Genomic DNA, 25,314 nt, shown 5'->3' with positions numbered 1-25,314 from the left:
ACAGGTATATAGATGTATGGGGCACACTAATACTGACAGACAAAACAATTGTTTTATGAAGAAGCTTGTTAAAAATAACACTTACTCTTGCACAGTTCATTTACAACAAGAAAAAAATAAAGCACAACTTCTGAAAATAACTGAATCCATGTCCCTCTGACCAGTTCTGCTTCTGACAGGGTAATGCATTTTCCTTCCTATAAACTTCCAAGATACTGCAACAAGTTTTCAGTAGGAACCTCAGCAGGTAGAAAATGTTTCCAAAGTTGGTTAAAAGAGAGGAAAAGAGCCAGTGCATCCGGTCCCCTCCCAGAAAACCCAGCCTTCCATCTGTTGTGGCACAGTGCAGTGTGTAGGTCTGACAAGGTAAACATTAATCCTGCTTTACCATGGTAATACCGTGTCAGACGAATTACTGAGTTATCAGTGCCATGCCTGCTGTTCACTCCTGTGATTTGTGGCTCAAATTATCATGTGAGAATATTGTTTCAGTTGCTGGAAAAGCAGTAAATTGCCTCTGTGTTGAGACTTGCTACTGTGTGTTACTGACTCAGGGGCACATACAAGTTCCTTGTATGAAATTCAGAGGTATTTTCATACACTTGCCCTGACATTCTGTCACAAAGGCTGTAAGCTTTTGTATGGAGAGGTTGAGTTACTCACAGCAGTGCTGAATTCAGTGTCTGTGGCTCAAAACTCTGGTGCACATGGCTGGTTGAGCCTTTGCTCTCAGTTTACTGCTGCAGGTACCTGCCTGTTCTCCAGCTTATTTAGCAGGAGGGAAGAGATAAGAGATGGGTGATGCACAGGACACATCCTCAGCATACTTCTGTCTGATGGCAAGATTTAGCAAAGTCTGCGATACTGCAATCCTGAGCAAAAATATGAGTGTCTGGGTATATAGCAGAGACTTGGGCATGATTGTATTGGGCACTGACAGCTTTAACACATTTGCTTTGGTTGTGTCTCTCGAAGCCTGTTCTAATAACTGTGGAAATGATGAGGGGGCCCTTAAAAGGGCTTTGACTGCATTTCCCATGCACTTTCTTCACGCTTAACTAAAACCATCCTGTGAACAGCAAAACACAAGGAAAAATTTCAGGAAAAATTTCATTTTTTAGGAAGGGTTTCACTTGTACCACGTAAGTGGGAATAAATTATAATCTAATGACAGTCATTTTTAAACAGTGCTTCTAATACAGAGGAGATTCTGAAATTGTGTCACTAGTATAGAAGGAAAAAAAACCTAATCTATGGTTTCACCTAATGTACCGTAGTTCTTTAAAACAAATATTTTTAATAACTGCAATGGATGGATCTTTCAGTTACCTTGTAAGCTTCAGTACAGACATCTGTAAAATAATATGCATAACTATAAGAACTTTTTCACTTAGTTGAAACTATACTTAGTTTATAGTGCTCTTCTCTGTTTGGGGTTGTCAGACTAGGGCAATGTATCATTCCTCTGGGAAGAAGGGTCTTTTCCAAGAGTAATATCTGGAGTGTTTCCTAGAGTAAATATCTCTAGCTCCTCTATCGGTATTTTTTTACAAAAATAAAACCCCTATATCTGAAAAATGTGAACCTGATTGCCTACAGAAGGACATGTGCACCTCTAATAAGAGTAGGAAGATGGAAGGGAGGAGTCTTGAGCTTGGATGGTTTTTAAACAGCAATTGCCACCCTTGGTTTGGCAGTGACAGTACCTTCAGTCAGGTGCAGTGTTTGATCCTGTGTTGTGCTTGTAGACTGTTGCAGCATGAAGTAAAAGATACCTGTCTAAAGCCTCTGGTGAGGTTTGTTGGCCCTGGGTGCCATCCACAGTGTGTTTCCTGCTGTGCTGCAATACGTACAGTTACAGTACATAAATAGAAAAGCTCTTCTTGAGGACAAACCACCTTTTTCTTGGTTTCACCTAGCAGTTTTTGGCAATTTTGGCTTCATCAGCAATGTTGCTGCAATAACTTAAGAAGTTACATGGATTTGGTGCTGTGGACAGTGGGAGGTTGTGAGCTTAATAAGCTGACAGGTTGTTATTGACAATCCACTTGAACTTGTGATGGACTTGAGACCTTCAGCATTGATTCTCTTAAGTTTTTTGAGCTTTTCTGGGCTTCATGAGGTGCACTATTCATCATCTTCACCTTCTTGGTTAGGAAAATGAATAAGGTCAAACAGTTAATATCAGAGCATTCATCTATCTTGCTCAAGAGGAGACTGTTACCTCCAGAGAAGTTCTGTGACAACTGTGACTCCATGGGATGTCTACATTGGAGCAGGCTCCTGGCAGGCCCTGGGAATCCATGGACAGAGAAGCCCAAGCAAGAGCAGATTTGCTGGCAGGACTTCTGACCCTTTGGGGAACCCACACTGAAGCAGACTGTTCCTGAAGGACTGTACCCATGAGAGAACCACTGCTGGAGCAGTTTGTGAAGAGCTGTAGCCCGTGGGAAAGTCCCACACTGGACAGTTTTTAGAGTACTGTCTCCCATAGAAGGAGCTCCACACTGAAGTGGGAGAATGACCTCCCCGAGGAGGAAGTAGCAGTAGGAACAACATGATGAACTGACCATAACCTCTATTCCCCATCTCCCTGCACTGCTGAGTGGGGAGGAGGTAGAGAATTGGGAATAAAGTTAAGCCTAGGAGGGGAGGAATGGGTGGAGTGTGTTTTTTAGGATTTGCTTTACTTCTCATTATCATACTCTTACTTTGATTGGTAGTAAATTCAACTAAGTCCCTAAATCAAGGTTGTTTTGCCTGTGGTTTTAACTGGTGAGTGATCTCTCCCTGTCCTTTTCTCAGCTCATGGGCCTTTTGTTATATTTTCTCTCTCCTGCCCAGCACTCTTCAGAGGAAGAGAGTGATAGAGCAGCTTTGGTGGGCATCTGGCATCTAGCTCACGTCAAACCACCTGTGAGGTTTGGCAGGTTTTTTTGGGGGGCATGCAATGATGTGTCATGTCAGAGAGTTGCAGGAGTGGCCAGCAAAGACCCTATGCCTTAATCCAAAAATGGGAGGAAAAATAACTGCATTCTTATGCACCCCTTAGGCTGTATTCATGTTTGTTTGCAGTGATTAATGATCCCTCTGAAGGTAAAAGCTGCAGTGTCTAAGTTGACAACTTAGCGTGTTAACCCATGCTACAAGTTGATGCAGGTCTTTGGGCTGTCTTGTTCTGCCACGATCCATTTACCCTGTTCATTTCTGGCTCAAACCAACAACCAACCCATCAGGTTGCTCACATCTGTGAATGTTATGTGCTGGATCTGGCTGGATCCAGTACCGAATTTGGAATGGTGATGGAGGAATTTGCTTTGCTGTGGTTGCTGACAGTCATTTTTCATCCCCCTCCTGAAGTAAGGCAACAGTTTCCCAGATGTGCATGATGTCAGCATGCTCACACATGTGGAATGGGTAAACAGGGTTACCAGCCCTCTGTTTCTGAGATACAGCCATTGATTTGGATCTCAGAACCCACACTGCCACTTTTGGTCCTTGAATTGAGAGCGAAGGAAGGGTTCCTGCCATGCTGCCCTTCTTGACACCGTAGGGATGTGTAGGCAAAGACATGTCTGGCACTGATGGAAATGACTGGTTGTCAGAGTGTCAGCTTGCCTCCTCAGTGTTCATGTGCAGATACAGGGGAGTCCTTACTGACTAAATCCTCACAGATCTGTGGTTGCTGTAGGTCAGTTAACCTGTCAGCACGAGTCCTCCAGACCTTGGTCTCAGAAGCATCTGAGCATAACAGAGGGACATGTATGCTGGAGTCGCACATTGTAATTCCACCTAATCATTTGCCAGGCAAAAGCCTCTCTAAAACCTTGCCCTTGGTATAAGTATTGCATCTTTTCTGTTTTAAGGAGTTTCAGAAGATCAAGATAGGCAGACAGATGATATAATCACAGAAAGACCTTCTCCAGCAAATGATTATAAAAGTGCTTTATGTTGTGATAATGCCTGCAAATTGTGCAGAAATTTCAGTTCCTTAAATGGAAGTACACCAAATACTTAATTTTCTTCTTGCTTTCATCATCTTTCAACAAATTCAGATATCTGTCTTTGGAAATATAAAACTAACTGGTCTGATGAGTCTGATTGCCGCATCTTGAACATTTAATTTTTCCTTATGCTGTGGCGTCTGTTATTCTCTAGCACAATCACACTGAATATCAATTAGGAGGCAGGAAGATGATTGTGGAAAACTTGGTGAGGGGGATGCAATGCTGACTGGAATTTTGGCTGTTGTGAGTGGGGATGCATGTCTGCTCCGAGTTCTTTCTGAACTTTAGAAACTCTGTAGTATTAAACTACACGTGCTGTGCAGTAACACAAGTTTTTGAGATCCCCGTGATTGGCATTCCTCTCTCCAAAATCACAGTAAGTGGTCTCTTCCACGGACAGGAAGACAAGACAAGTGGTCAGTGCCAAAGTTATTTAGCAGATGGTGCTTGAGTAGTGAGCAACATCATCATCATTACAAGTGTAAGGCATATAATAGATGTCTACCGGCCTGGCAGATGAGACCCCTGGAGTTCCTCACATGCATCAGTCTCCCATCCTGCAAGATGCTGCCATCTGTCAAGACACCGAGCCAGGCCTCACTTAAATAAATAAAGAAATCCCTTTCCCCCTTCTTTCCAGTGCACTTGCCATCGCCTGGGCTAATACGCCATGTGTGGGCTTGTATGTCACACATGAGAGGGAGGAGGAAATATCAATACCAATACGAGGAACGCGCCCTCGGGTTCTGTCACTTGGGGCAGACAATGTTAATGCACGGTAAACATCTTCAGAGAAACATTCAGTACTTAAATGCCACTGCACACCAAGGCTCTTGCCATGGTCTAACCTCCTGTTTCTCTCTCTTTGAGCAGAGTGTGACAAGCTGCGGCGGGATGGCTACCGGAGCTCACAGTATTACTCTCAGGGCCCCACCTTCTCCTCATCCTCCAGTGCAATCTGTGGAAGTTACCAGGATGATTATGAAGAAATTGAACAAAAGGTAATGGTGGGGGGTGGGGGGCAAAGCGCTGGAAAAAATACTTGCCTGGTGCAGTTTAATTGCCTGCCATAACTGTTCAAATAAGGCAGGATTTTTAGAGGATCACAAAGATGTTTATTTCTTTGAATTGCAGTGACAGTAGTTCATCTGAATTTCATGGTCTCTTAAAACTCCCAATTCTACCCATGCAGTGATATTAAGTTCCCACTGGCATGTTCAGCATGTGAAAGCGGGAAGGGGTTTGGTAATGTTCTGGAGGGAAGAGCCCAGCAAGGGTAGCTGCTAAGTGTTTACATTCAAGTAGCAGAAAGAGCTATTCAGCAGCCATCAGCATATTTGAATTGTAACTTGGATAGGTACACACTTTGAATTGCTAATACAGGTGGTTATTCAGTTAGGTAGGAGCTTTGTCCTAGTGCATCACAACTGTTTTGGTAAAGGCATCCAGATAATGAAGGTTGTCCACTCAGTTAGGTTTATTGCCTTTCTTTCAGTTTACTTCATGATTTTCATGCTTATATCCCCACATCTCTACTCCCAGTGTGTTTAGCGTAGAATCTAGAAATAAATTAAAGAGAAGGAACAGTTGATCACAAGTTTTAAGAAAGCTATGAAGCCATATTGCTTTATACATCAATTTATATAGATTTCAATTACAGAACTAGTAAGTTTCATTACTCTTTGGAAGAAGAAAAATTCTGCTCTCCTGTGTTTATCCTGTTGTGCCTGTGAGCTCTGAAGAAAAAGTTGACTTTGCCATAGTGGTCTAGGATGTTACTGCTGGGGTGGATGGCAAGCATGCCTATCTAAAGCTGAAATGCCAGAGCTCTTGGCATTTTCAAGATAGATATTCTAGAATACTTTGCCAAAACCAGCTCTTGCTTCGAGAGTGGGATGATGTCCTTAATTGTAACACAGTTTAATTTCTTTGAATTGTTCCTAAACCATATGTCCCTCTGTAGTGTAGACCAAATAACTCTCATCAGCAAATGTGCTGACCCTGAGAGTGCACTTTAAAGGGTACAGTGTTTTCAGTTTTATCCTCTGTGGGTTTTAGTCACATAATACAGGGTGTTGTGGAATATATAGAGTCCCTTGTCCAGGTGGTGATTGCATTTTATCTGTGCATTGGCAGGGAATGTCAGAGCATCTTGTTTAGCTGTGTGTGGTATGTAGTGGCAGTGAGCCGAGAATGTAAAGCACATTCATACTGTGGAATGCATTATAATAGTAATTTGCAAAACCTTGCTGAAATCAATGGAATTATGACTTCCACGAAGGAGAGTATTAACACCTTGTTTGTTGCTATTAATGTACAGCACATAAATGCATACATATATGTCATCGACTTGTCCTGGCCAGTGCTGTGCAGCATATAACCATCTGCACATGTAAAACTAACATAACATTTTAAATATATAAATACACTTTAAACAATTTGCATGAAAGTATATAAGCAAGGGTGAGGATTCGTGGAGACTAACAGCTGTCATCCTTTCTTGGTTAAGGGTTTTTTGAGTGTTAACGTAATGTGTTACTAACAATTTCTGTGCATTCTGGAGAAAATTAATGCAACTAAGTATGCTTTAAATGCAGGATAGGGCTCCCATTTCAGATTGGAGTAGGTACCCTTAAATATTATAGCTGAAAGGATGATTCAGATCTGTGGAGAAAAATAGCTGCCAAACTGACAGTCTTGGCTGTTACTGATTATCTCAGAACGTTAGCCTTAACCCTGCCACTCTTATTTCCAGCTCACAAAGACATAAATTTCTTGTAAACTGTAGCATAGATTCTCCATTCATATTGTATAACTTCATTTTGTAGAATTTTTTGACCAGTATCTCTGTTTAATTGGCACCTTTTTTTTTTTTTTTATGCTATAAATGTTTAATCTTTCTTTAAATTAATGTTTACCACAACAGATTTCTGAACTTGAATTATTATCCTACTGGTAAAGAGCCAAGTAATTCCAATAAGTCTTACGCCTTGAGGGAGTCATATTTCATCTGTCAGGAGAGTTCTTCAGGAACAGTGTGGAACTGGGGTCGCCAAAAGTCCTGTGATTCAAAATGTGAACTCCTTACCATTAGATGAAAGCCTCATAGCTTTGTTGTCTATTCAAAGCAAAAAAGCCAGCATTTAAATTCTGTGCATGCAGTATTTATTTAATAATTGAAATTCGAGAACAGCAATATAATGATGGGTGGATAAATATCTATTTCCCGTTCATAAACTTCTTAGTTGATATAATTGCCGACTTGCAGCAAAAAAGAGTAGGTGATATCAAAAAGGAAACTAGCTTTCCCTATTATTTTTAATCTGCTTCTAAAAATAAAAACCATAGTCAGATATTTTGCTTGTCTATCTACAATGGAGACAATATGAAACTATGGCTAGGTGTCGATCCACAAGCATTTTCAGATTTTGTGGGGGTTGGTGTCTATCAGCACAGGGTAATAGTCACACCACCAAGCATGTTGGTTCAGCATCTTAGGAAATGTCTAAGATAAGCAGAACATATGCTGTTCCAAAGAAAACCACTAAGGAGAAGTGGGCCCAATTCAAAAATGAATAAACAAAATTAGAAAATATAGAAAGCTGGAGTCTCAGAGTGGAAGTTGATATAAAATTAGGTGTAAAAATCCACCCTTTTAGTGTTGATTCTTACAAGTTAGATTGATGAGCACTGACTAAGTTCCAGTGTAGTACTGATCCTAATTGAGTTTGTTGGTGATTAGATTGGTTTACCTGGATTTTACATCTCAGTACTGTGACCAGTCTTCTCCTTTCTTGTATCTTACATACTGCTGTTTGTGACACAACTTGGGAGCTGTTCCTGTCCTTCAGTATTACTCTGTTTTGCCAGTGTAAAAGATGTTTTGAAATGTCACATTCAAAGTCCAGTTCTCATTATGCTCTGAAATGTATGCATGTATATATTAACTGTATTTGTCTTCTGTGTGGTTTTTTTTTTCTTACTCCTTTTTCTTTCCCCTTTTACCACTCATTCTCTTTGTTTCTTTTTGTCTCACTCAACAGTCTAGTCTGTTAGACTGCATCTCTCAGTCTTGCATTAGCGCCTGCTGTAACTTGGTTCCCTGGAAGAACAAGGTACTTTGCCCACAAGTGGGACCATCCAGCTGCCCTATCAGCAGCTTGATGTTACCTGTAGCATTTAGCATATTTGCATTCTTATTCTGCTCTTTGCCTTCAGTCGTTACCTGCTGCTTTTTTCTGCTTAGAAAAAAAAGCAATTTAAAAAAGAAGAGTCTCGTGCCAAGTTTGTTTCTTTTATGTTCCTCTGTACTCCTTTTTGACTGCAGTACAGTATCCTGTATTTACTTGGTTCACAGAATTTTTTTCCCCTTTTTTTGTCTAATAACATTTTCCTCCTTTGAAACTCCTCCCCCAATGGACACTGTGTTTTATGTAATTGGCTGTTTTGTTGGTTTTTAATTAGTCAAGGAAAAACTCTACTAGTTTGGAGAAATGTGTCTTTCTTGAATGATAAGTGTGAACTACAGAGATCACCTGCTCTTGAATGATAAGTGTGAACTGCAGAGAATATCTGCTCCCAAGCAAGCAGTATTGCATATATTACTTCTTTATTCCATTTATGAAAATGTTTGTGCACCCAAAACTCATGGTGTTTTTCCCTAAGTCATGTCATTTGGCTTACGAACTTTGCTTTGATAATTATGCAACGTGTGAAAAAACACTTGCTTCCCTTATTTGGGGAGGAGTGAGATGGGGAGAGAGTATATTTTTGCCACCATGATTATCTAAACTGTTAGCTGTCTCTCCAGTATCTACTAAACAAAACGGTTTAGTATCTTAAGTGAAAAGAAGTACACCAGCTGTACTGATTTAAGGACGTCCAATGCAGAACTTTACTTTGTGTTGGGAGGAGGTAAATTTGGCCACTTCAATTTTGGAGGAGGTGGTTATGCCTAAAAGGCCCAGAGGCATGAGGTCTGGCAGAGCTGAGGATACCTCTGAGTGTCCTCAGATGGCCTCCCTGCCCCTCTGCTGCAGTTGCATGGCACTGCCCTTGTAAGCAGCGCATGTATTTTATACCATTTTCAGGGGTTTGGTTTTTATAAATACTGTGCCATTTCCTGAGCTGAAACAGCACCTCATAATACATGAAATGCCAAAGCATAAGGAAGTGAGTACAGAAAACCTTTGAACAAAGAAAAGAGGGTAATTCTTCACTCATCGCATACTCAGACTGTGGGAATTGTGCATGCTGGAAGTTTACACAGGTTTAGAAAGCAACTGGGTGCATTCTTGAAGAGCGAGGACTCCATCCAATGCTGAGAGAATATTCAGGAAAAAGTATCTGCTCTATGCATCCTCACATTTAAATTTTACCTTGATACAGTTCATCAGCCTTTATCTTAAGGCAGACACTAGATAGGCTTTTAGAGCTCCAAGCAGTACAGACCTTCTGTTTTTTATCCCATTACAACAGAGAAGAGCAAGAAGAAAAGAACATTTCTGCGGTGCTTGTTAAGGTGATAATTCGCTTGATAGTAATTTCACTTAAAAGAAGTTCTTTCCTTACTGAAACACAATGAAGGTTATGAAGTGAAGAATTTATTAGGATAGTAGTGCTGGCTAGTGCAACTGTAGATCTGTGTGTAGAAGTAATAACATGGAATATTCTGTGAAAACTGTGGGAACTAGACTGGTGACCTTGGTCTAGAGGACACCAAATAGAGCCTAATGACTAATTCATCTAAAGTGTAAATTCATGTAAATTTATAATGTGGCAGTGTTCCATGAGACAGTGTGAAACTCCATGGGTTGAATTAGGCATGTGAAGTGCCATTCTCAGTTGGCTAGGTTTGGGTCTTGGGTTTCTTTTCCCTGTTATTGTTTGTCTTGATCTCTTGGTGTTGGGAAAATGGCTCTTGAAGCCATCAAACCTAGTAAAACACTGGGGGCAGAAATAGGATGTTGGCAAATACAATAGACAGCTGAACTCGTATGGCTGCTGTCTGCAACACTGTTTGTTTTTTTTTTTTTTCCTATTTTTTTTCTGATAAATTATGATTACAAGTGATTTTAGTGGACAGTAGGATAAATGGCATGACTAGAAGTTTGAAGTCTTCTGCTGAAAAGTAAAATTTATATGGATTGAGTTTTCCTCCTGGAGGTTCCATCTTTTTTTGAATACTGTAGTATAAACATAAAAAAGGATTTAGAATAAACAGATTATTTAGGCAGAGAGTGCTACAAGATACGTAGCATAAACTCATTTGTCATCTGGGACCTCTCAAATAGCATGAAAATGCTGAGATAGTGAAACTCTTTTGTTGTATCTCAGCAGCTGAGTTGGCTGGGGGACAATATGTCAACAAGGCATCGGAGAGGCTACAGCTTACTAAGCCATATAGCTTGCCTATAGGATATTTATAGGCCATTTTTCTCCTGGATTCTTACTTTAACTCCCATTTGAAGGTTCATGGCTTGTCCCCCCTAGTGCATATTTGTGGAAACACTGCAAGGTCCAGCACACATCCCACCTTTACCATGTCTATGAAAAAGAACAAATTCCAACAAAATTTCCTGTGGAGATGAGTGTAACAACCCATTCCAGAGATTTGGGCATTTAAGACTAGCAGTAAAGTTATTATGACTCAGAGATGCTTTAAAAATGGGACGAGTACTTCTATTATGAACATAGTGTTTGCAATCAGCTGTGCCTCATTCTACTTTGGTGTAACAGACCTGACTGGAGAAGACATTCCTGTCACACAGCAGCAATTCACTGCGTCTTCCAGAGAGCTTTTGTGCTGGAAATCTGGGAATGTTTGCTAAAAATATGTAAATTTCATTTTCATCCTAATTATATAGGTGAATAATTTCTGTCTGAAGAGGGCTGAAAGATGAGTTGCTGCATTGCTCTGTGTGTAATAAAGCTGTGCTCATCTTTGTCATGCCTATACCATTATCACTGAGACTACTTTGGAAGAAGGGATGTAAGTACAGGCAGTCATATTTCTTCAGGATCCATGGAAAACATACCTACAGTTGAAATGTGAACACTTATTCCTACACCCAAAACCACCTCCAGCTCTTCTACTGAATTATTTTGTAGAAGTATGCATGTGTGTCCTGTGGTAGGAGGTCGTTCTCACTGACTGCTTTGAACTCAGCTGAGCCACTGGGTTTTCAGTTGCTTCTTATTGGTTATATGCCCATATAACCTGACACATTTCTGTCTGTCTTACTCCATCTGTCCCCAATTTTCTCAGCTTCTAATTCTGCACAATTTCTGCTTGATGTTCCACATTCTTTGAATAATTAGGATTCCCTTGTAACAGATGCTTCACTTCTTCAGTTTTTCCGTTCATATACTATAACAAAAAACCTGTTTGGCTTGGCTTGGGTGATTTCTTTGAAAAGGAAGGATGGCTTTGTAACCAGTATCTCTGCCAATTGATGTACTGGAGTAGCCCTTAGAGATTGCTGTATGACAGCTGAGACCTGGCACTGCAGTGCAGTCTGAAGGTGACACATACTGATCCTAAAAGTATCAAGCATGCAATGTATTTGAAGATCACTGATGCTCATCCTCACCCCAAGCAAACTGCAAAACTATGCTTGAGGTGTCTCCCTTGGTCTCCCTGATTGAGGGGGAGAAAAGCTCATTGTAGAACTGGCAAAGCAGTATTTCTTTGCCTCAACCCTTGCTTACTCCTTAAAGTGCATATACATATGCCTGCTGTGACAGGCAGGCTATCACCCCCCCTGCCGTGTTCCTTACAAACCCTTTCTCCCTCTCAATCCTTTTTAAACCTAAATAGGGGGAAGTATGGCCTGGAGGCAGCTTTTCCTTCTTCAATGGCATTCCTGTCCCAAATTGCTCAAGTTAATGAAAGTGTTTATGAATTTGGGTGATTTGAGGTGAGAGAGTCCCAGTGTTTCTAAGTACATATGTATGTGTCCATACTGTATATGTATATAAACAGTATATGGACACACTCTAAAAAAAGATAAGCACTCACATCACATTATTACTTGGTTTTAGAGTCTTTTAGAAACAGCAGAGGCCTGAAAAAGTACTGGTGTCCTCCAAGGAGGTTGTGTTGCTAGAACTGCCGAGGCTTTCACTGGGCTCAGCCCTTACCTACAGAGCAGCATCTATCCCTTCCACAGCCTTTCTAGGAAAGAAATTCAAGGCTGTCAGAAATTGATTATTTCCTTGAAGAAAAGCTCCTGCGTTTTGAAGAGTGGTTCCAAACCACAGAATGGTATTAGTAATAGTTTCATTGTCTGAAATGTTTTTTTAGTGATGCTTGAAGCAGTTTTACTTGTCTTTTACTTTTTGCCTGGAAATTGCTTTTATTTTTATTTTCTATTTAATAAAATGTTGGACTCTATCCTAAAGGATGTAGAGTCAAATCATAAGAGAATAAATAAATAGTTATTTATTTATAAACAGTGGCAACTCCTCATAGTAACAGAAAGAAAATTAAAATCAGAAATTACAAACAGCGGTTGCAGCAGTGTTCGAACATGTCTTTTGTATAGCACTCAGCTTCAGGAGAAAACAGATCACTTAGCCTGAACACTCACAATAATAAAAAAATCAATCTATTATAAATAGCTGTGATGTTTCCTTCCATGCCTGTGTGCAGCAATGAGGGTGGAAGAGGCAGTGGTCCAGTACTGACAACCCTGTTCTGAGTAGTATTGGACTTTCCAAAGGGAGAGAGTAATAAAGAAAAGAAGAGTGTAATTCTGGTCTGGTGGTAGGGAGGAAGGTCCCAAAGCAAATTCCTCTGAAACAAAGGACTCGGCAGGTTGCAGAGAAATCTCTGCTAGTGCTGCAAATGCTATGTGACTTCTCTTCCATGTTCTCTTCTCTTCTCTTTTTTGTTTTGTCTGTGGGCAGAAGGAGACTGTGGTTGGTTTTTCTCCAGGTCTTCCTTCCTCTCCTTCTTCTGGGATGCCCCGAAGTGCCTTGCTGGCAGAAGTAGAGAGGAGGGAAGGCTGCTTCTCTCAGGTTGACTTGGTTTTGTGACCACCTGCTAGAAGCCCCAGCAATGGACAAGTACTGTCCTGTCAGTAAAAAAACTGCTCTGTGGCTTTCTCTGTCTTTACTGGCATGCAAGCAAAGACCTTGTAATAAAAAAAAGGTTTGCTCCCTGAAAGGAAATGGGTTTTTTGGCTTATAACTTTGGTGCAGGGATTTACGCAAGTTATTGCAACCTCTTTTTCTAGTGCAGAAAGATTTTTGTTTTACTGGTTGGGTTTTGTTGTTTTGGTTTGTTTTTAAGAAAAATACTGCATGGAATTGAATGCTGCTCGAAGTGTCACTTTGAGAAGAACTGACTTTTAAGATTACCACTCTGTGGCTACTAATAATATTAAAGGGCTTTACCCCTGAAAAATGAGAACCCTTTGGACTGTGGCATGAATTTCTCCAAGACAAAAGCAAAGTTGCTCGCTTACCTCACTGACCCATTGCTGATGACTCTGTGGAGTGTGCCGATTGGTTCTTTTACTGAGTTCTGCTAAAATCTGTCTTTGGATAACAGGATTCTTGCTGAGACCTTTCACATTCATACAGCCTAGTGCAGCTGGAGCAAAGCTGTGCTCAGATCTCATCTTCTAATAGGGCATGGGGAGGTGAGAGGAGAAGGGAAGACAAACTTTGGTGCAGGGAGGGAGGAGTTAATCACTGCAGGAGCTATGTCAGTGTGTAAGGTGTAATTAGTTACTGTGCTTTGCTATGCGCAGCTTTTCTCCTTCTTTGGTGTATATTCCTTAGACTAATCAAATGTCTTGAAAAAATGCGAACCAAGTGTTTTGTTTAGCATTTTCTTGTGTCTTTTTAAAACTGCTCTTTATGTAGGTCAAAGTGTGATATTTGTGAGGGTGTTTTGCTCCACAAGCAATCAATGCTGACTACAGCAGCAACACAGTAGTAATACCATAGTCTTACCTATTTTTTTTAGTAGTAAACTCATATTGTTGTTTGTATTTCTGTTTGTAGTGTCCTGTCTCTCCCCCTGAAGAAGAAAAGCTTATTACCATCAAAAGGCCTAAAAGTCCAGCTACAAATGAGTTATCAGATATCAACACCCAAACCAACTGGACTAAGTCTCTCCCACTGCCAACTCCAGAAGAGAAAATGCGACAACAAGCACAAGCCGTCCAAACAGATGTGGTTCCTATTAATGTGACTGGTAGGCTTTTAATTTCAGTAATTGCATTACACTGATGAGGGAGGGCAGAGATGAAAGGGGATTTGTACAGTTGGTTAGTATTTGGACACTCATATATTCAATGAATTTTAAATTACTTACCACACCTTTATATGAAAACCTTTTTGCATTTAATAGTCTAAATCTGAACTTAATTAGAAAATATCAAAATCCCTTTAAATTATCATTAATGGAGATAGTTAAAATATGTGGGCTTGAAACAGCATTAGATATTCATAAAGTTAAAGAAGAGGGCAGATAAATAGCAGTGTTTTGCTGTGGACTGCATTGAGGATATGTAATTGAAAATCATGTTTTATCCAATGTTGATGATACTTCAAGATTTTCTTCTAGGAACTTTATTTAAGGAAAGTTGTCAGGAACTTCTGTGTTCCAAAGAGTAAATGTTACAAAAATAAAGGGAAAAGCTCTAAGGGTCTTAATTTTTGTCAGCAACAAAAACTTTAGGTGTCAGGGAGAGTAGGGTTAGAGCAGCAAAAGTGAATGAGGCTGCATTTTTGAGCAATACTCTAGGTAAGACACTCCACTTAAATAAACATAGCCAACATCATCTTGTTATGAACTGTGTATTAACTCTTCAATTTGAAAATGCTCTTTGATTTTACAGTTGCAGAACTCTCACTCTTTGGAAGTTAAATTACGTTAAACCTAATGCTGAATAGATACTTCATGTGCATAAAATTTCTGTCAAAGGTGGAATTTTCAATTTAATAACCCCTTTTTTTCTGCACAGTATCAAGATTGTCTCTCATTAGTTAATTCAAATAACTGACTGCTTGCCTGCCAAAGCCAAGATGATATTCAATATCCAATTTATTTCAAATGCCATATGGCGTGTTCTTGACTCCATGCTTACTCTGGCAATCAATAGCTTGCAATGTTTGGTTTTGTTTTGAAAGTAAATTAGGTTTTCTTTCCCTGCATGACTAGCAATGCTTTTTTGACCTGTATTTTCATAAACTAGTATTTTAATTAGCATTATTTAATAGTATTTAAATATTCTAGTAGTGTAGGAGTGGGACAGCTGTAACAAACATCAGCAAGCTCTGAGAAATCAACGAGAAATAGCAGAAAATATTTGAAGAGATGAAGACAACATGAAATTGTGAACACCCCACCTCTGGAAAACTAATAGAAGGAAAATGCATGCAGCACGGAAACGTTACTAGGCCAGTTGGCATTATCTAGGGAATTTAGGGTACAGATGCAGAAGGCCAAGTTATGAGAACAGTGGATAATCTGACATAATCAATAAACTTGAGTAGGGCTTAGATACTGTGACAGCAGGAACACTGTATACTTAGAGAAACAGTAATCTGTTGTTTGATTTAATGACCCTGCATACTATAAAAGATATGGGAGGAGTAAATAGATAGAAATAAAAAGGAGGTAAAGGGATGAAATAACTCACAGAATTAATTCAGCATCATGTGGAATATTACCTTGTTTGGATAAATTATGCTGGTGACTTCAACCTGCATAATTTGATCAGTGTAGCAAAGCTTGTGTCCCCTGAATTGTTTAGTCAGGACTCAGAAAACTCAGCAATTCTCAACTTTTGGTTGAAATGGTGCACATGCATATTATATCTCACTTTTCTGGAGTGTGTGGTTGACCACTTACTCCCTTGTAAACATGATAATCGGAAGAGGTAGAAGGGCATTAAAGGGCGACTGCTGTTGCACCATGTGATCTGGTCTCCAGGATCCAGCATTCCTTTTCCCTTGAAATAATTGTATTGCTGCTGTGAAACAAGGCAAGCATGTGAGCCACACACAACATACAGAAAAAGCTGCTGTCCTTGTTCCTCTCTAAAAAGTCACAATCTGCTCCCCTCCTCTGCTCTCCCACACACTGAGTAATTTTATTTTGTGAAGTTCCTTATTTTACTGCACAAGGCAGGGAAAAAACTGACAAGAAATCCGGTGCCGTTTGTTCAACATAACACGGAACAAACCATTGAAGATTTTTGTTTTGGTTTGGCTTTTTCCTTCACACACTCCTTTTCTTACTCTCCCAGAAGAGAGGTCAAAAAACTTCCATTTTATTACTCCTGGCATGAAATGAAAGGTTAACCTCTGAAGAGGCTGCTGGCAATTGATAACGTTTCCAGCAGTGCATTAGTGGTGATTCTGCTACAAAGGCCTCTCACGTGGCTGTGCAATAAATGCTCCATGAGTTCAGCTTTCAGGGCTCTTTGGTGAACAGATTGCAACTAATACAGTAGTCATAAAAATCTGTTGGATAGCCTGAGGTGTAGGGGCATTGCATTAGGCTGACAAGCTGCTGGCTAGACATAAGGATTTGGAAGCAGTTTCGGTCTCAGAGTGCCTGGGCTGTGCTTTGCTCTGGAAGGGGTTGGACTGAATTTTTCAGTGGTGGCCAGTCTTTGCATTTACATATCCTATGGGTTAAAAGATGTATATAATGGTGTCTGTTCTCATGGGTTTTCTGGAACTAACTTTCTTTGCAGATGGAGGAGTCTGGTAATGGTGGAGGTGATCAATGAGTGCCAGGCTGGATCCTGCAAAATATTTAGGCATTGCCTTGAGTCCGGTTTGACTGACTTCAGTGAGATTTAAGCGCATACTTAAATATTTTGTGTGAATCCAAGGAAACTGAGTAAAGTACATAAAGAATATCTAGATGATTTATTACAAACCTGTAAAAGAAGGAGAAAAGTATTCTTAAATCTTTTAAATACACTTACCATTGACATCAGTACTTTCTTAAATGAAAAAGATGACAGTGAAGAAAGAAAAAAAGACTGAGACAATCTGATTTTGCTTGTTGGATTTCACTGAAACTGCTATTTTGAAATTCTACAGATTTGCATAGTGGCCTTTGTATCAAAAGCCATTCAAGATGGATTGGTTGAGTTGGCTTTAGGTAGCTTATTTGGAACAAGTTACTGTGGTTGAGTTGACACAGTAATATATCCCCATGACCATCCTGTTTGTGCTGTCTGAGGCTTCATGTAAAAGACTCTCTCCTTGTTTGTACCCTCTCCTTACCACTTATGTTTTATTCCAGGGCTTTATTCAAAGCTACATGACAATTTTCTTGCAACTCACCATCTCAGGCATGGGTGTTGGCCATTGAGTGCATAAAGATATGTTCAGAGATGCAAAACTTTCTCCTTCAAATCCATCGGATTTGTATAATGTGGCTAGAATTATTTTTATCATCCTGCAGGACGGGATAACCTGATGTCCTGACTTTTGCCCCATATGGGTCCTAACATCCTAAAAGTAGTGCTTCCTGAGACAGTAGATAATGTGTCTCAATATTTCAGGACTTCTACTAAGCCAGTGGGATCCATAGCTCTCAATTTTAAAATTACCATGGGCTTCCCCTGCTCTCTTAATTTGACTTCAGTCAATCCAAAAGTTGGATGAGACTGGCATTTTGTAACTGCAAGGATTACACTCAGCAGAAGTGCAGCCCGTGGTCAAGGCTCCGGTCAAACAGAGTCAGAGTCTTTATATTTACAACGTGGTGAATGAAAATGCTACATTTTTTCCTTGCATTTTCACAAGTCCACATGCTATACTTTAATATATGACTGTATCTTTTAACTGTTATAGAGGTAATGAAGTTTTCTGTGTTGCTTGCACGACACACATCGTACTGATGTGCAGTCAGCCAGGGGTAATTTTTATGATGTATTAGTTACTGTGCATTAATCACTTTTTAGAGGTAAATAATTTGGTCATCAATTTTCAAAAAAAGTGTGCAATGAAAAAAACATGTACAATAAATATCAAGGGTTTTCTCCCTTTAAGTTCTAAATGGGTCATCTAAAGGACATTGAGCAGTGCTTTAAAATGCTTAAACTTCTAAGAAAGGAACTTATATATGAGCTATGAGGGATAGCTGTTAAATGTTTAGAAGTGACAGGGAATTAGCTCATGATCTATAGAGCAATCTTTATCTTACTACTAGTGAAATGGCCAAATTATAAACCTCTAAACAAAAGTGAATTCCTAAAGAAAAGCTGCTTTATGATAGTGGTTCTTCTGGGTCCCATTATGATACAGCACATGGTCATCATAAGGCTTTGTCTGGCAAAGTGCACTTACACTTTTCTTTTTAGCTCTTGCCATTGTATATTTTTATAATCATCTCTAAAGTTTCAATTTTAAGCAGCTTTCACTCTGAAATATTTATGAGTCCACAAGATCAGTTTGATCTCTGCATGCTCCCTAGTTCTTATTTGTATTCGTGTTAAAAGATCAATGCCAGAAATGTGGTACACTTGACAGGTTCAGAGCAACTTGGAATGAAATAGAAGAGCCTTATGCGAGTTAATGATGGAGCTGTGCAAAGGCATCGTAATAGCTGTTGCCAATAGCAATGTCTGTTCCTGCATAAACCATTGTGATCTTTCATTTTCATGAGCAGATTTGCTTTTTCTGCAGCTCATTACTTAAATTAACAAAACCACAGAAAACCTATGAAGGGCCAAATTAAAACAAGGATTCTCCTTACTTGTGGAATTAGAGCTGCTCTCACCAAATATGAACTAGGCTCAGGAAGTCAAAATTCCTTTTAAAACATGCAGTACTGTGTAATGGATATTTGTGTTTAAAGCCTTACTGTGACAGTGTGCTGTATCTTCCTTCAGTGTAAACCTTCATTGTAGGACCAAGCTTAACACCATTTATTAATGCCTTTTTCTCCATTTCTACAACAAAACTAGTGGAAGAAAGTGCATGATGTCAGTGTGCTTGGAAGTAATGTTGCTTTGCTTGTTCTACCATGTATTAGGGGAGAATTTCGACCGCCAGGCCAGCATTCGGCGGTCTCTAATTTACACAGACACGGTGGTAAGACGGCCGAAGAAAGTCAAAAGGAGAAAGACTATTACAGGAATCCCTGACAACATACAAAAGGAGCTAGGTATGGCTCATCAGAACTGTATTCCATCCACTGTTCATTGTCACTGCTTATCATTACTCATTACATTAATGATGATCATTATTAATAACATTACCAGTGCTCATGAAACCAAATACAGTCTGATAGCCTATTTCAGTTCCAAATACGTGTGTGCCTCCTTGCCACCTCTCGCATTGGGAAGTTGGGACCTTTAATCTGTTGACTTCCATCTGTTAAAGGGAACAGGGTGTTTGGAAAATGGTGTACTGGTACAATGAAACTCTGCAGGGATGTAAGGTTTCTGGACTTTATTGCTTTCCTTCGAATTTGGTCATCTTCTCCACGATGTTCACCAAAGCAAAACCAAAGTGGGCAGGTGTATTGGCTTGTGAGTAATTACTTGTGGAGTAAAACAGTTCATGGATGCCTTCCTGAATCTGCTGAGGATTGCATCAAGAGTGAAAAACCTATTTTCCAGTTCAGTTTTGGCAACCCCCTAAGTATCAATGCTGTTTGATTGGCAGTAACTTACCTGGGTTTATTAGCTATTCCATATATTCTAAAGGAAAGTTACCTTTCCTTTAAAACATATGGAATAGCTAATAAACCCAGATAAGTTGAGTTATTAAGAAAGAGGACTGCCTGAGGCAGTGTAAATGTGACCTATTCAGTCACATTTACACCGTCTCAGGCAGTCCTCCTTCATGCTTTGTAGTAGATGTGAATTCAGAGCTGGTGAAAAAATCTGAAATTTGGCAGTCCTTTCAGATACTTTCTTTCATTTAAATTGTGTTATTTTAGTTTGGTTTTTTTTTTTTTTTTTAATCATTTAAGTTTTTCCCAGATTATAACTTCACAGATAAAAGTATGCCCCCACCCACACACTTTTTTTTCTCAGTAGAGGAAGAATACGTTTTAAAATAGTCTGGCAGAACTTAATTTTGTTGCTTTGCATGTGAAATCATCTCAAATATTGATGATTCCTGTAAATTTTACTACCTTGCTTGTTGCATCTATTTATTTTTTAGTTACGTTTTCAGTTCTTGGTTGTTTTTCTGGATTTTTCAGAAACAGAAGCAAAAATCTGTAGCTTGTCTGGGTGGGTTTGAAATGAGCTGGAGGGTCAGGCATAGAGAAAGGCAAGAAACAGACAATTACGTGCAGAGAAGTTTGTGAGTAGAATTGTGCTCCTTCAGCATCTGTAATGAAACAGTGCCCTGCCATGGGAATCCTCTGCCTCAAGACAGCATTTGCAAAATGTAGAGGTTACATTTGTGACCACTTCAAAAAGATGTTTCATACTTGAAAACATCAATTGTAGTTTTATCTGGTGGAGTAAAGCGAGAATGCAGTTGGCATCTATCTTAAAAAGAATTCCTCAATTAATACCTTAAAAGAAGTTTATGACTTTTGCTAATCTGTTCACTATAGGTGACGAGTTTTTACCTTAATTTTTGTCTTTCATCTCTGAGCACACTTCGTGTTGCACTGCTTGAAGGTTTTCCTTGGCTTCTATTTTAAGTTGTGGATTGGCAGCATACCACTGTAGGAGCTCTCTCTGGATGGTTCCCCGGCCCACAACCTGCAGGCACATAGGGCTTCAGCCATCTGCCCTACGGCAGAAGTCTGAGGAGCTCCATGTTGCTTCTGTGGTGGTTGTATCTCTTCCAGGGAGCAAATTGTATGCCAGCAGAACTCTGTGATGGCAGAATCCATCCTCCTAGTGTATTGGTTGGTTTCCATCACAAGATAAAAGGTGCACTTGAAAAGAGTGATAGTGTCTTCATCGTAATACCTGGGGAAACCAGACATGCCGCAGCGGAGTGACTTGGCCAGTCAGCCACCAGGCTGCTGGCAAGGCTACGAATAACTGCCAAGTCTCCCCCATCCCTGTTCAGTGCTCTTTCTGCCTTTTCTCCTCTGTCACTCCCCAAATATTTCTGTAGCAGTCCATTGCCTATTTCTCTTACACTGTCCCAAAACAAACAACAAGTTGTTTTAAAACATTCCACAGTTCATTTGATCAGAACAAGTATCCGGACTAAACTCCAAATCAAGCAATTGCATTATGCCTATTGACATTCTCCCTGTGGTTTCAGCTGAATAAATCTCTTTGTTTCTCCCCTACAGCATTGCTGTGAATGGCTATAATATTTACACAGAGATTAAAATCCCTTGGTACAACTGAGTTGCTGCGTGCAGGCTGAATAACCAGCATATACAGCAGATTCTTATAACCTCTTGTTTATCCTTGAGAAGGAAGCAGAAACTTGAGAGAACCTCAAAGCTTCAACCAGGCTTGGACTATTTTCATTTCTTGTGAGAGAGCCTGGAAGAACTTTTGTCAGGCCAAGCTGCTGGGGTTCTCCCTGGCTGCTTTGGGTCTTTTGGAACAGAAGAGACCAGGCAGAAGAGAAAGCCTGCACTGGCTGCTGGCCTGAGCTCAGCGGATGTGGTACCCTCGTAGAACTTAGCCAGACATACTAAAGGAAACATTAACTGCACCCATATGCTCAAAGTATCTTTAAACAGTCTTGCTTTTTAGCATTGAAATGCTGTTGTGTTTTCACAGGTGTCTTCCAGCAATGAACCAGTCTCTCTGTGTAGACTGGAAGATTCTGCATAAATAAAATGCAGCATGATAGATGGGATTCTGAGACACAGTAAGAATCTGAGGTGTCTACCAGTTTAGAGATGGCAGTTACTTTTTGAAGTTGTTTTTTAATTGCAGCACCTTTGCAGTACTATTTAGCAGAGTGATATGAAAGTAACGGGAGAAGGCAAAGCATTCTTCTCTCTGCCAAACACAGCAATGAAAAGAAATTAGTTCTGCATACTTCTGAATTACCTTCCTTGTCTTACAGAGCATAAATATTACCTGCCTACTTAATGGGAGTCAGTGTTGGGTCAAAACTGAAGAAAGAGCAAGAAATTTTGAGGTTTTACTTCAAGTGCTCTGTATTGCCATATGCCATTGTCTTTAGATGTCTTCTTCACATTATATCTTATATGCAAACCTGTATTCCCCCCTCAGACAAGAAGATGATTCCCAAACACAAGTTTGGTAGAGATGAGCACCTCTCTGGAAGAACCTGTCACTGGCCTTCGCTCATTTCTTGGCTCTTGGTTATCATAAGCTCCTGTCACATGTTCCAAGTCTCCAGATGAAGTAAAGGCAGCAAAATGCTTTCCACCTTTTCACGGTCCCTTCTTTGTGTCAGTGCTCTAAGGTCTGGCTCAGACTAACTTGCTTTTTGTGGAGGTTCCAAGTTACCTGGTTGTGAGTGTTTCTCCAGAGCTCTGCACCAGTGCAGTCCCAGACACCAGTGGGCAGCTTCTGGTGTCCCAGACTCCCTCCCTGTCTTGCAGGAAGAGCAGGTCTCAGACCTGTCAGTTCCACCACAGTTCCTAATAAACACATCCCACCGAAACAGGGGAGAGGAAAACATCTTCAACTTTCCCCCCTTTTGATTCCTCCTTCTTCTGACAGCCATTTTGATTTTTTTTTTTCCAACAGAAAGTTTCTGTCCTCTTGGTTTCCAAAAATGTCTTCTAATTTTATGCTTTGCGTGTACTTTCTTTGGATTATTTAAATCCATTTTTTCCATCTTACAGATGCAATCCATAGTCTTTTTGGCTCTGTGATTTTTTTGCCCCATGAACTTTTTTTTCCCCTTCTTGACCTCAGGGTTAAAAGGGTTAGAATGACCTCACAGAGTTTTTTCAGCTTATTTTCCTACCTCACTTTTTCAGTAGCTCACTGTCACCTGTAGGATCTCATGCCAGTCATGGGGATGGGAATGACTGACACCTCAACTGTCAGTCCTTCATTTACTTTCTTGCTGTGCAGCTCAGACCCCTGGTGGTACCAGTTGGTGTCTTAGGTATCGTTTGGGAGCTGTTGAAGCTCTCCATTGACATGCCTGAGAGGAAGCAATTCCATGTCAGAAACATGGGGGCAAATAAGTCCTTCTGATCTCTGGAAACACAGCTGTTCTATTAAAAATGCCTCCTAATTGGTACTCTTCTCCAGTTAGCTCCCTCCAGGGCTAGCAATCACTCAAGTTACAGGTCCTGTGGGTAAGAAGAGTCCAAGATACTCGTTGGTCTTACAGAAATACCACACAAATACCCAGCTGTTCCAGCTAAGTAATTCTGCACCTGCTTCTTTTTGCAACTTTAGCAGTCTTTGGAGAGAATATCTCTGTTTCAGAGTTATTGTGCCATTTGACTAATACTGGATTTATACCTGTAGTTTTTTTACCATTGTATGTTTCCAGCACTATCCATCTATAGATCAGGTGTTAGGAAGCAGATATAATCTGCTTTTTGGTACTGGGAGGATGAAAAACACAGAAGCCAAGAATATAAATGTCACCAGAGACTGTTAGGTTAGAGAAATGAACAGAAACAAGAAAACTTGAATTCACAATATTTACATCAGAATTCTCCCTCTCAGGGTGGGAGTGATATGTGCAAGTATTCAGGACATTTTTTAGCTGGCAGTACTGAAAACCTTCACCATATTCACTACAATATTTTTTTCCCCTCTGAGACATTACAGATGCTTCATGGAGCAGTGAAAATTCTTTAAAATTACCATAAGCCCAGTGTACTTGTCTGTTTCTTGTAGAGGGTCCGTTAAAATCACTCAGTTTGTAAGTGCTGGGGTAAAACAGATTAAGAATCTCTGCGGTTTTTTTGTAACACTAAATTGTGGTGCCTGCACAGTGACTTAGCCAGTTTACCAGGTTTGCAGGAGGATTGCTAGGTGGGGCATGAGGAGGCAATGAGAGCAGCATACCTTAGGAATGTGCCTGTGGCATATGAGACAAATGCTTACAATAGAAATGGTTTGTCAGAAGGTAAGAGAGACTACTTCTTTGTTCTCATTGAAACAAGCATGTACTTTGTGACACCAACACACACACTGTTTATCTTTTCAAACCCTCAGTTTTCCATGCTCCTTTCAATGCAGAGGACCTTTCATGTGATTCTCTGTGGGGAGCTGCTGCTGGTGCCACCACATCAGCCAGAGTCACAGCACGGCTGCTAGAAGCTAGTCCCTGGCCCCAGGGATTATATACAGACATGCTTTCTTCCCCACCAAATTTCCCAAAATTGTCTTTCTCAATCCCTGTCCTTTCTAATGAGCAACACCAGTGACTACAGAGTCCACGGAGTGAGGGTTCTTTACTTGCTGCTGCAGCCTGCACTAAACGTGCACAATAGTGAAAAGTATTTGCCCTAAGAGAGATTTTCAGCATAGTAGGGTAATAAAGAAGAGAAGAGCATAGATACAGGTCTCCTGTGGTGGACATAGCACTGACTACAGTGCTGCTGGACACAGGATAACACAAAAGACAGACAGGACAACTGTTATTTTCAGCCACATTTATCATGCACCCAGTTTGCAGCTACTTCTGACTTGATAATGTTCAGCATCTATAACCTGATGTCTGGTTCTGCAACGTTTTTTGCTGCTGTCTGCTCACACATTGTCCCTGCAACTAGATGGACTTACGGATGGTATTGTTTAAAAGATCTGATTCTGTTCAAGGATTTTGGTGTTGCTGATATCTCCTATCTTCTGACTGCTATTTATTTAAGTAGGTGTTTTCTGACAAACCTAGCATTATCAGTGTAGTAATCAAAGGTTTGAGCTGTCCCGTAGAATGGGATTGTCTTCTAGCTGCACTACCAGCAAAGATTTTAAGGGAGTTTGAAAATCCTTATTTTCCAGTATTACTCAGGAAGCGAATGAGGGTTTTAGAGTGCATTTGTAAATTGCAAATAAAATACTGCTCACTAGCCTCCTCTGAATTTCACCAAAATCATAAATACGTTAGCATTTTACCAGTATACCTGAGTCTTAGATGTTCCTCTGGTTGATTTTTAAACCATTTTCCCTGCAGATTTCTGTTGTCCCTCTTCAGAAAACAGAATTATAAAAGGAGTAAATCCTCACAGCTTTGCATGAGATTGTGCATACATGTAAAGCCAAAACCAAAGCTGAAAGAGTTTCAGAATATGCTGCATTTCTAAAAAAAAAAAATTTTCTTTAAAATCTCAAAGTTATGTTCCTGTAATAGTAAGACCAATGCAAAATTCCTTCCCTGACCATATCCCATAGAATGATTGAAGGATGTAGCCCCGTAGTTTATATTTCTGAAGCTGGGC

At 40.1% G+C, this 25,314-nt stretch overlaps 1 protein-coding gene across 7 annotated transcripts in view; it reads left to right on the top strand.

Annotated features, from left to right (window-relative positions):
- Positions 1-25,314, top strand: part of NHSL1 (NHS like 1) — a gene marked incomplete at its 5' end in the record, with an annotated part of 177,927 nt that overhangs the window by 135,787 nt on the left and 16,826 nt on the right. For 4 of the 7 annotated variants that reach the window (XM_083856993.1, XM_083856987.1, XM_083856990.1 and 1 more), the window contains 3 exons: positions 4,881-5,008; positions 14,022-14,214; positions 19,024-19,155. In XM_083856993.1, coding sequence (XP_083713119.1) covers positions 4,881-5,008; positions 14,022-14,214; positions 19,024-19,155 — 453 coding nt within the window. The remainder of the gene's footprint in view (positions 1-4,880; positions 5,009-14,021; positions 14,215-19,023; positions 19,156-25,314) is intronic. The other 3 variants (XM_083856989.1, XM_083856988.1, XM_083856991.1) reach the window with 1 other exon arrangement.

The sequence above is a fragment of the Zosterops lateralis genome (assembly GCF_965231275.1).
Source record: "Zosterops lateralis genome assembly, chromosome: 3".
Taxonomy (NCBI): Eukaryota; Metazoa; Chordata; class Aves; order Passeriformes; family Zosteropidae; genus Zosterops; species Zosterops lateralis.
Note: the sequence above shows the minus strand (reverse complement) of the source record. Positions and strands in the feature narration are given on the sequence as shown.